This window comes from Phyllostomus discolor, chromosome 12 (assembly GCF_004126475.2).
Source record: "Phyllostomus discolor isolate MPI-MPIP mPhyDis1 chromosome 12, mPhyDis1.pri.v3, whole genome shotgun sequence".
NCBI classification, from domain to species: domain Eukaryota; kingdom Metazoa; phylum Chordata; class Mammalia; order Chiroptera; family Phyllostomidae; genus Phyllostomus; species Phyllostomus discolor.
Window position 1 is genome coordinate 43,157,808 of NC_040914.2, and position 11,192 is coordinate 43,168,999.

Genomic DNA, 11,192 nt, shown 5'->3' on the forward strand with positions numbered 1-11,192 from the left:
CTTCCTGCTCGCCCCGAGCGGGAGCGGCGGGCGCCCCGGAAGGCCGTAGGGCCGCCGCTGGGGGCCACGCGGGCCGGGACGGCATGGGCGGCGCGGCGGCGGCGGGGCGGTGGGACGGAGACGGCGGCCGGGAGCGCGGAGGTGGCGCCGCGCGGGGGAGGGGCGCGGCGGCGGAGGAGGAGGAGCCCGGGCCGCCGCGGCTGACAGCGGCCGGAGTAAACAAGCCGCGCCGCCGCGGCCCGGCCGCTGCCCCCGCCCGCGCCGGAGCCCGAACCCAGGCCGATCCGTGCCCTGGTAGCCGGCCGGGCCGAGGCTGCGCCGCCGCGCCGCCCGCCTCCGCGCGGTGACGCTGCTGCCGGGCGCGGGGAGCGCGCGGAGCTCAGGCCCCGCCGCCGGGCTCTCTGCTCGGCCGAGGGGGGCCCGAGCCGCCGCGGCGCTCGCCTGGAAAAGTTTCCCCGCCTGGGCTCCCCAAGGTAAGAGGCGAGGGCGCGTGGCCTGGGGAGCGGGACTCGGGCCCCGGGGAGCCGCCGGACTGGGCCCTCTGCCGGGGGAGCCCACCTGAGCGCGCGCCCGCGTCGGCCCCGGCCCTGCCCGCGCCGGTACTTTTCCGCTGGGGACCGGGCGAGCCCTCTGACCTCAGGAAGCGTCGCGGGGCCCCGCGGAGGGCGGGATGGGGAGAGAATTCCAGAGGCATGGGCGCTCCCGCCCCCCCGCCGCCGTCCCCCGAGGGTCGCCGCCGGCTCGCCTCCTCCGCGCCTGGGGAGGGAGGACCTGCTGTTGTAGGGGGCGCGCGGGGTGGTTCCCAGCGGGGGCCTCAGCCTCGCCCGCACACCTGGGCGGTCGGAGACTCAGGTGCGGGACCGGCGGCGGCGACAGGAGGCCGGCTCAGGTGGGTGCTGGGACCGTCTCCCAGGGAGGCCTGGCGGAGGCCCCCGCCGCTCGCGCGGGGTGGCCGGACTGAGGGGTGGCCTGCTTGCCACACGGGTCTGACAGCAGTCCGTCAGATCAAAACCCGCTTCCCCTCCGTCCCCCCCACGCTTCCTTGACTCTGGGGGGCAGACCTTCTTTCTCCGGAGAGTGCTGGGGTCTCTGTGGCTTGGGCCGTGCCGTAGGGGTTGGCGATGGGGCCTAGTGAGGGCTGGCCCGCTGCCGGCCAGGTGTGTACACGGCACAGCAGACTAGTCAAGCCTGAGCCGACCCGACCACAGTGGCCCCAGCGTTACTATTTACTGTAATTGGGCTTCCATATAAGATTTGATTTCTTTCTTTCTTTTTTTTTTAAGTATTCTGTGGCTTAAAAAAACACACACACACACAACTTTGAAAACCTCTGGTTTAGCAGTTTTCACCACCAAGGAAACTGAGGCTCAGGGAGGAAGTGACTTATCTAAGATCACTCGGCAGATGGGAGTGGAGTGGGGACTGGAGGTCACAGTCTCAGGAGAGCCCGGGAGTGAATGTCTGTGACTGGACCTGGCTTGGGAGGAGAGACCGGAAGGGGAGACGGATCGGGTTTCCCAGGCAGCCCTGTCCACGCCAGACCCCAGCGCCTGGGAAGCAGCAGCCAGACCTCGGGGGGTGGGTTCAGTGTGGGTGCCCCGGAAAGGCCGTCTGTGCCCGGAGCTTCCAGGGGCCGGTGAAAGAGAGGACACAGCCATGGAGAGCGCCCACGGCCCCCTCTGGCCGCGGCCGGGAGCTGAGCCCCATGTGAGAGGGCATCACGGAAGGCTAGGAATACAGCAAGAACTGGGACTCAGAGGGTGAGTCAGAGTCTGGGATGGGGGTGGGGAGAAGCCCATTCATTCATTGTTCTCAGTGTCTGCGCTTTTGGGAAACAGGGGGGTCCTCGCTCCCTCCAGGCTGCTGAGGCTGGGCCGCCTGTCTGGGGGCGCATCTCGGCTTTGGGGAAGCCATGTCCCCCCCGCCACAGCGGGGAACGCGGGCGTAGCCAGCACACCCTTGCTTGGGGATTGTTCAGTTGCGCCTGAAGCCTGCTTTCTTTCCGGGTGCTGCAAGGTAATTAAATAGTTGGTTAATCACCTTGAACGCCGTGCAGCTGCCGCTCCACCCACAGGCAGCCGGCACCGGGGCCAGGCCCAGGGGCACCGGGTCTCGGTGTGGTGGCCCCAGCAGGCTCGCAGCGCTGTGGTCAGGGGGTGACTTGGCATGACATCTGGACCCAACAGGCAGCTATCACGGTGGCACGAGGGGAGACGAGGCCTCTTCCCCATCTGTCTCTGCCCCCAGGGCCCCAGTATCTTCTGTTAACCGAGGAACTTAGGGTTCCTTCACCCCCTAAGGCCAGAGATCTGGCTGCCCAGCCATGGCTTAGGCCAGCTTTCTGGAACTTGGCCGCCCAAGGCATCCTGGGGCTATGGCCTCCAGGCCTGCCCGGGAGCCCCGTGGACTCTGCCCCGCCGGGGTGAGGGGCTGTGCTGTAGACGCCTCCTGCCATCAGCTGTCAGGTTATTTTGGTGTAAACTGAAAATACCCCAGGAGCAGTGTGTTGAGTCCCCCCAGCCTGAATGGCGGGGCTGCAGCCAGAGCAGAAGTGTCGCGGGGGCGGGGGGACGGTAGGGGCCGTGGGCAGCCCCGGAGAAAGGAAGGGTTCCTGGGGTGAGCCGGCCCGCCCAGCTCACAGGGCCCCAGGTGAGCCACGCTCGGGAGGGGGCGTGGGGGCACCCCGGCGGGCACTGTGCCTGCCGTTGAGATGGGACCTCCCCCAGCACGTCCCCGCCCCAGGAGCTTGGCTTCTGGCGAGCTAGGGGGGCGCTTTGTGGGGACAGTTATGTGGCCCCTGGTAGAGAGGTCCTGCTGTCTGTTTGCCGAAGGAGGAAAAACAACACGAGGGCTATTGATTCAGCCTCACCTTGGCGCTCCTGGCTCAGCAGCCAGTGTTTGCCCTGGCTTCCCCGCTCGGATTACGCAAGGCCGGTGGGCGTGGAGGGAGCAGGGGGGCTGCTGGGGGCCCCCCGGCCGGGGGCCGGAGAGGGCTGGGCGGCCCCAGCGTTCCCCAGGAAACAGTAAAAAAGAGCCCGGGCCCCTGACTCTCGTGGTGGTCAAAGGTCCGGGCCATGGAGGGAGGGGAAGCCGCCCCGATCCCTGTGCTGAGCCCCCAAAGCCCCCATCCCAGCCAGGGTCACCCCGTTTTTCTTCCCAGGGGCTGTGCGCTACTGCAGATAACTCCGGGGCTGGGTCAGCTTCGCTGAACCGGGAAACCCTCGTGAGCTGCGTAGATGCCGCCTACTAAGGAACTTTAAAAAGGCCAGCGTCTTATCCCTTTATAAAATCCGCCTAGGTGATTTGGAAAGCACACAACGACACAAAGAAGAAAATAAAAGTACTCGTGGTTCTCACCGTCTTGAGAGAATCGCTGTTGGCATTTCAGCGTGTCCGTCCAGATCTTGTTTTGCGGTTATATATAAACACGTGTGTATAAATAGTGTTTGGGAAACAAAACTGGCTTTTTGTTTTGTAACAAAAACCAGTGTACATACTGGCCTGTGACCCGACTTTTCACTTAGATTCTGGTGAGCATTTATTCAGTGACTCAAGTCTTGATATATATATTTTTTTTCTTTTTAAAGATTTTATTTATTCGTTTTTAGAAAGAGGGGGAAGGGGGGGAGAAGGAGAGGGAGAGAAACATCAGTGTGTGGTTGCCCCTCAAATGCCTTGTACTGGGGACCTGGCCTGCAACCCAGGCACGTGCCCTGACTGGGAATCGAACCGGCGACCCTTTGGTTCTCAGGCCGGCGCTCAGCCCACTGGGCCACGCCAGCCGGGGCTTACCTTGATATTCTTCATCGCATCTTCTTGTGTGGGGAGAGGTTTGGGAGCTGTGTGTGTGTGTGGGGGGGGTCCCCCTGCCCACCTCTCCAGCTGACCTTGGGGGGCTGGGCTTTCACCCCTCTCCCCCAGAGCCCCTTCCTGGCCTGTCTGCGGGCCCACACACAGGTGGGAAGGCAGTTTGAGCCCGTGACTGAGGGGCTGACTCTCTGCCTTTTCCTCCCTTGCCCCTCCCAGAGCCGGCGGCCCTCGTCCTCCCGCCGCAGCCCTGCCCGCCTCGGCCCCATGCCCCCGCCAGCCAGCCCCGGGCCGCAGGCAGTGTGTTGGCACGTGGGAGCCGAGGCCCTGTGACCAGGCCAAGGAGACGCGGGCTCCTCGGTCCCGGCCCCCTCTCCCCCCCATGGAGCTGAGGCCCTGGTTGCTATGGGTGGTAGCAGCGGCAGGACTCTCGGTCCTGCTGGTGGCCGGTGCCCATGGCCAGGAGGTCTTCACCAACACCTGGGCTGTGCACATCTCCGGAGGCCCGGCTGTGGCGGACCGCCTGGCACGCAAGCATGGCTTCCTCAACCAGGGCCAGGTAGGTGCTCTTACCGCCTGCTGGCCTGGGCCGGGGCCGTAACGGGGGGGGGGGGGCGGGCAGGGGTCCTGGCACTGGGGGCAGGAACGGTGGGGCTTGTGTTCTCTGGGGCGGTCAGGGGATGTGGGCAGTCGGCTTGGCCTGTCCTGGGGCCTCTCCATGCGTCACTCAGAGGACCAGTGCGACCCCGGAAGGGGCAGCCCCCCTCAGTTCCCCGCACCTTCCTGCTGCGTCCCGGGCGGGGGGGAGCAGGTGCCCACCAGCCCCTGCTGCTGCGTGCCTCCCCTGCAGCCTGCCGTCCGCCTGGGCCCCCCACTCCCTGGGGACTGACAGATGGACAGCCCAGCTCAGGCCTCCTGCCCTGTTACAGATCTTCGGTGACTATTACCACTTCTGGCATCGAGCTGTGACAAAGCGGTCCCTGTCGCCCCACCACCTGCGGCACAGCCGGCTACAGAGGGAGCCTCAGGTGAGCGCGCCCGGCCCCTCCGGCCCTCCCCTCCCCTCTCCCCGCCCCTCCCCGCGCTCAGGAGCGCCGCTCTGCTGCTCTCCCCCCTCCACCCGCACCGTCCCCCTGCCCCCTCACAGGTCCGGTGGCTGCAGCAGCAGGTGGCGAAACGGCGGACCAAACGGGACGTGTACCAGGAGCCCACGGACCCCAAGTTTCCCCAGCAGTGGTACCTGGTACGTCGCCTCCCTGGGCCCTGGGCGCTCCTCGCCAGGTGCAGCCCTCCGTCCACCGAGGGGCCCCGGGGTGGGGGTGGGGGGGCGAGGCTGACTCTGAGGCCTCTTCTCAGTCCGCCTCTTGGTGTCTGCGGAGCGGTCCCTCCCTAGCCCGTCCCGCTGAGCCTGGGGCAGGGGAGGGGGTGCCCGCCCACAGTTCTTCACGCGTCCCCGGGGCCCAGACCGCCAGGGGTGGCACGTCGGGAGCGGGCCGGGTGGAGAAGGAGGCTTGGGGGTGGTGCAGGGGCTCTCCCGGGCACCCTGGCCTCACACAGCCAGCCCCGTCTCCTAAGGGCCGGGTGCCGGGGTGGGTGTCCCGCAGTCTGGTGCTGCCCAACGGGACCTGAACGTGAAGGAGGCCTGGGCCCAGGGCTACACCGGGCGGGGCATCGTGGTGTCCATCCTGGACGACGGCATCGAGAAGAACCACCCGGACCTGGCGGGCAATTACGTGAGCGGGCGTGGGGGGGCGGCTGGGGTGCCCTCAGAGGACGTCTAGGGGCCGGTCCCCTGCCACCAGCACAGCCGGGCTGCCCCTGACCACAGCCGCGTCCCTTCCAGGATCCCGGGGCCAGTTTCGATGTCAACGACCAGGACCCTGACCCGCAGCCTCGCTACACGCAGATGAACGACAACAGGTCAGAAGCCACGGCCCCCCGACCCCACCCCCCCGCCCCCACCCCCCTCTGGCTCCTCCCCCGAGGCAGCAGGGAGGCTGAGCCTGGGGCAGGCTCGGGCTGTCCAAGAGGCTGGCGTCTGTGCTGCGGTCCTGACCCCCCCACCCCCCGGGGCTCTGCGGGAGGGTTTGGCTGGAGCCGAGGTGGCCACGCACCGAGGGGAGTGTGTGGGAGGGGACTGGGCTCACACGTGGGACCGCAGGTCACGGGTGGAGGGGCTTCGTGACCCTCCGCTCCTGGGGCCGCACCTGCCGGGCCGCGCCCACCACTCACGCGCTCCTGGCTCTGCAGGCACGGGACCCGGTGTGCGGGCGAGGTGGCCGCCGTGGCCAACAACGGCGTCTGCGGCGTGGGCGTGGCCTACAACGCCCGCATCGGAGGTGGGTACGGGCCGGGGCCGCCGTCTGGAGGGGGGGCCCCTGGGGTGCGGCTTTGCTCCGTCCGCTCCTCCCCCGCCCACTGCCTGCCGCTGTCCCACTGCGGATCCTTTCAGCCTCACGGGCTGTTCCGTAGAAGGTTCTCAGTGACTTGACGCGCCGAACCGCCAGCCCCCGGGGCCCTGGGCTGGGGGAGGGGGAGTGTTGCCTAGCGAGGGCCTCTCTGCACCCTCACCGCCCGCTCTGAGTCCCCATATGGCAGGCCTCCTCGGCCACCACGCTCCTCCGGGGGCCCAGAGCCGTGTGCTGGTCCCGAGTGCGTGGTCCAGCGCCGCCGTGTCCTGTTCGCCCTCCCCGGGTCTTGCCCGTGAGGCGACGACGAGGCAGGCCGGGGAGGTGGGGCTCTGGGCCTCCCAGCACCCAGCCCCTCCCCTCCTCCCCTGTGCATCCCCTGGGTGCAGGGCAAGGGGGGGCGGGGTGCCCCGGCAGCCGGGCCCACGCGGCACCCTTCACCCGCCCCCCTCCGTGGCCAGGGGTGCGCATGCTGGACGGCGAGGTGACGGACGCCGTGGAGGCTCGCTCCCTGGGCCTGAACCCCAACCACATCCACATCTACAGCGCCAGCTGGGGCCCCGAGGACGACGGCAAGACCGTGGACGGGCCGGCCCGCCTGGCCGAGGAGGCCTTCTTCCGGGGCGTCAGCCAGGTGGGGCGGGCGGCCGGCCAGGCGGGCAGGCACCCTCGTCCCCACGGCGTTCTCCCTCCTGCCTCCTGCTCCTGTGTGTTCGCCCCCGCGTTCACTGCTCACTCTGCACAAGGCGTGTGCGCTGGAACGGCCGGGGGCTAGACGGGCAGAGAAGGAGAAAAGTGCATCAGAATCACCCGTAGTCCCGCCCTCTGGGGTCACCACACTGAACGTCCCCGTGGTGGTCCAGGCCTGTTTCTTGTGCCTGGACAGACCCCCCCCCCCCCCCCACGGGGCTGGGGGTGGACAGAGGGTCCGTGAGCACGAGGCCCCAGCCCTCCCAGTTCGCCGCAGCGCCCGCCCCCCCACCGTCAGGCCTCCCCAGAGACCCGTCCCCGTGTGACCCCCGGCCGCTCTGCCCGCAGGGCCGCGGGGGGCTGGGCTCCATCTTCGTCTGGGCCTCGGGCAACGGGGGCCGGGAGCACGACAGCTGCAACTGCGACGGCTACACCAACAGCATCTACACGCTGTCCATCAGCAGCGCCACGCAGCTCGGCAACGTGCCCTGGTACAGCGAGGCCTGCTCCTCCACGCTGGCCACGACCTACAGCAGCGGCAACCAGAACGAGAAGCAGATTGTGAGTCGTTGTCCCCCCACCCCCCCGCCCCGGGGCCAGGGGAGGGGGGGGCGGGGCTGCCTGCGGGCTCCGAGAAGCCCCATCTGCGCCCCACATGCCCGCAGCTGGGTGGCGCGGAAGCTGGGGGGCCCCCCCTCGAGGAGGGTGGGTCCTCCCTAAAACCAGACGTCGCTCTTAATGGCATCCACCCTCCAGCGCGGTCCTCTTGTTCCTCGGGAAACTAAGGCCCCTGGAGGGCTGGACGTTGGCCTGTCCCTGGCGAGGCCGCCCTGGGACCTGGGTGTCCCGGCCACGGCTGGCCACCTCGCCTGTGTGCTCAGGGCCCGTGGGCAGAGGGCGGGTGGCCAGGCGGCCTGTCGGGCCCCCTGCGCTCACCCCGGGCTCCGTGCCACGTCCCCCACAGGTGACCACGGACTTGCGGCAGAAGTGCACCGAGTCTCACACGGGCACCTCGGCCTCCGCGCCCCTGGCAGCCGGCATCATCGCTCTCACCCTGGAGGCCAAGTGAGTGGCGGGAGCTGGGGCCACCCCTGCCCCCACCGGCGCCCCCTGCAGGGCAGCCGTAGGTCTGTGCGGAGAGACTGAGCCCAGGCTCTCCCCCTCCCCTCTCCCTCCCTCGCAGTAAGAACCTCACCTGGCGAGACATGCAGCACCTGGTGGTGCAGACCTCAAAGCCAGCACACCTCAACGCTAACGACTGGTCCACCAACGGTGTGGGCCGGAAAGGTGAGGACCGGGCGGCCCCGGGGGCTGGGTCGGGGGTCGCTGGGGAGTGCTGGGTGCCGACCCTGCCTCCCCTGCCCCCACAGTGAGCCATTCCTACGGCTACGGGCTGCTGGACGCAGGCGCCATGGTGGCCCTGGCCCAGAACTGGACTACGGTGCCCCCCCAGCGGAAGTGCATCATCGACATCCTCACTGAGCCCAGGTGAGCGCCAGAGCCTGGCTGGGAGGGCGGGCGGGACCTGAGAGCGGCGGCAGGTGTCCTCGGGTCCCCATGGGCCGGGCTGACGGACCGCCGTCCTCACAGGGACATCGGGAAGCGGCTGGAGGTGCGGAGGACCGTGACTGCCTGCCTCGGGGAGGCCGGCCACATCACGAGGCTGGAGCACGTGCAGGCGCGCCTCACCCTGTCCTACAACCGCCGCGGCGACCTGGCCATCCACCTGGTCAGCCCCATGGGCACCCGCTCCACTCTGCTGGCCGCCAGGTGCCTGCCCGCTCCCCTGCGCAGCCCGCCCACTCCCCTGAGCCCACATGTGTGCATTCGGTCCTGCACCCAGTCAGCCCTGACGGGCGCCGACCACCCTCAGCCGGGCGCCACGGGCACTTTCCAAGGGGTGGCTTCGTCCCGTGGGGCTGTCCCGTGTTGCAGGAACCCCCGGCCCCACCCCTCACATGCCAAGGCCGTGTGCCTGCCATGTGCAGTGCCCTTGCGTGTCTCCAGAACCCTCTGGTTAAGCACACGTGGCCCGTGGGGAGTCAGGGCCCGCAGGCACCTCCAGCCCGGCGGCAGGGCTGGTGTTGCCGGGGGAGCGCCAGCGGTGGGCGTGGCACCTGCTGGCTCGGCCCTGAGGCCTCACACGGCCGTGTGCACCCTGCCCCCTCAGGCCGCACGACTACTCTGCCGACGGGTTCAATGACTGGGCCTTCATGACAACCCACTCCTGGGACGAGGACCCCTCTGGCGAGTGGGTCCTGGAGATCGAGAACACCAGCGAGGCCAACAACTACGGTAGGGGGGCACACGGGGGCCGGGGTGGGCGGGGAGAGCCGGCGGGGTCTGGGTGCCGGGTCCCAGCGCCACTCACGCCGGCCTCCCCCCTGCCCGGGACAGGGACGCTGACCAAGTTCACCCTCGTGCTGTACGGCACGGCCCCCGAGGGGCTGCCCACAGCTCCCGAGAGCAGCGGCTGCAAGACCCTCACGTCCAGCCAGGCCTGTGTGGGTCAGTACCGGGTGCTGTTGGGGCGTGGGGCCAGAGGCTGGGGGGGGAAGAGGGTCCCTGTCCCAAAGCCGTGCTCTGGGCGGAAAGGGGGTCTGAAGCCTGCGGGGTGACGCCGTCCTGGGCCCCGGGGCCCCTGGGGACTGCGGTGGCGGGTCGGGGGGTGGGGTGGGGCAGCATGGCCGACGCCCGTCTCCCCCGCCGGCAGTGTGCGAGGAGGGCTTCTCCCTGCACGAGAAGAGCTGTGTCCAGCGCTGCCCGCCGGGCTCCGCCCCCCAAGTCCGCGACACGCACTACAGCACGGAGAACGACGTGGAGACCATCCGCGCCAGCGTCTGCGCCCCCTGCCACGCCTCGTGCGCCACGTGCCGCGGGCCGGCCCCCACGGACTGCCTCACCTGCCCCGGCCACGCCTTCCTGGACCCCGTGGAGCAGACGTGCTCCCGGCAAGGCCAGGGCAGCCGGGAGTCGCCGAAGCAGCTGCCGCCCCCGAGCCGGCCGCCTCCGGAGGTGGAGGTGGAGCCGCGGCCGCGGGCGGGGCTGCTGCCCTCGCACCTGCCCGAGGTGGTGGCCGGGCTCAGCTGCGCCTTCATCGTCCTGGTCTTCGTCACCGTCTTCCTGGTCCTGCAGCTGCGCTCCGGCTTCAGCTTCCGGGGGGTGAAGGTGTACACCATGGACCGCGGCCTCATCTCCTACAAGGGGCTGCCCCCCGAGGCCTGGCAGGAGTGCCCGTCGGACTCTGAGGAGGACGAGAGCCGGGGCGAGAGGACCACCTTCATCAGAGACCAGAGCATCCTCTGACGAGCGCCCGCCGCTGCCCCTTCCAGCCCGTCTCCTCCTCGGGCACTTTTTAACTCACCAAAGTATTTTTTTATCTCGGGACTGGGTCCGGACCCCAGCTAGGAGGCAGGAGGGGCAGAGACGGCTTCCCACCCTCCCCCTGGGCCTCCTGGCTGCCTGAGGGGGGGTGCCCCAGGACCGGCTGGGGGGCAGGGGGGCCTCACCCCATCCCCCCACACGCCCTCTGCGAGGAGAGGAGGGAAACCTCTGGGCAGCTCTGCGAGGCCATCCAGGCCCCGGCCAGCGGTCCCTGCGGGGGGGAAAGAGGGGGAGCCCCTCTCTCTGCGGGCCCCCGACCGGGTTGCGGCGCCAGCTCCTCCCCTGCCCCTCTAAAGCAATAACGGCCCCCGTGTGGGCAGCAGGGAGGCTGGCCGAGGGGCAGGTGACGGCGGAGGCCACCGCCAAGGGCTCGCGCACCCCCGGGCAGCGCCCCCACCCCCGACGCGCCTCAGGCGGGAGCAGGGGCGGGAGGAAGGGACCAAGGCGAGGCAGGTGCTTCCGGGGCGTGTGCGTGTGCGTCCCCCTGCTCACCGCGGCCGGCGGCCCGCTGCGCGAGGCCGGCCCCGCCGAGCCCCCCACGCCGGCCTCCTGGCCCCCCTCCCCTCCCGCTGGGGCCCGGGGCCCTGTTTTCTGAGCCCGGGGCTGCCTGGGCTGTCGGCACTCACGGCCTCGGAGCCCCTGGGTGGGTGGGGGGCAGGACGGTGGCCCGGCCGGCCCCTCCCGCCTCCCACCCGATGCTGCTTTCCCCTGTGGGGATCTCAGGGGCTGTTTGAGGATATATTTTCACTCTGTGATGATTTCACTTTAGATGCTGACTTTTTTTTTTTTTTTGTATTTTTAATGGGGGTAGCAGCTGGACCACCCACCTCCCCACACCTACTTTCCACCCTGCTGTTCCCCCGGCCGCCCTGGCCCCGCGGTGTGGGGGCCACAGCTCGTTCG

At 69.3% G+C, this 11,192-nt stretch overlaps 1 protein-coding gene across 1 annotated transcript; it reads left to right on the top strand.

Moving 5' to 3' along the window:
- Window positions 1-311: 311 nt before the first annotated feature.
- FURIN (furin, paired basic amino acid cleaving enzyme) lies at window positions 312-10,376 on the top strand. The gene is made up of 16 exons (XM_028502205.2): window positions 312-473; window positions 4,027-4,366; window positions 4,737-4,835; window positions 4,955-5,050; window positions 5,412-5,540; window positions 5,651-5,727; window positions 6,058-6,146; window positions 6,677-6,849; window positions 7,254-7,466; window positions 7,870-7,970; window positions 8,089-8,192; window positions 8,276-8,393; window positions 8,496-8,675; window positions 9,076-9,200; window positions 9,303-9,413; window positions 9,619-10,376. Exons 2-16 carry the CDS (start codon window positions 4,190-4,192, stop codon window positions 10,209-10,211), a joined length of 2,385 nt encoding a protein of 794 aa, XP_028358006.1. The 5' UTR covers window positions 312-473; window positions 4,027-4,189; the 3' UTR covers window positions 10,212-10,376.
- Window positions 10,377-11,192: the final 816 nt, after the last annotated feature.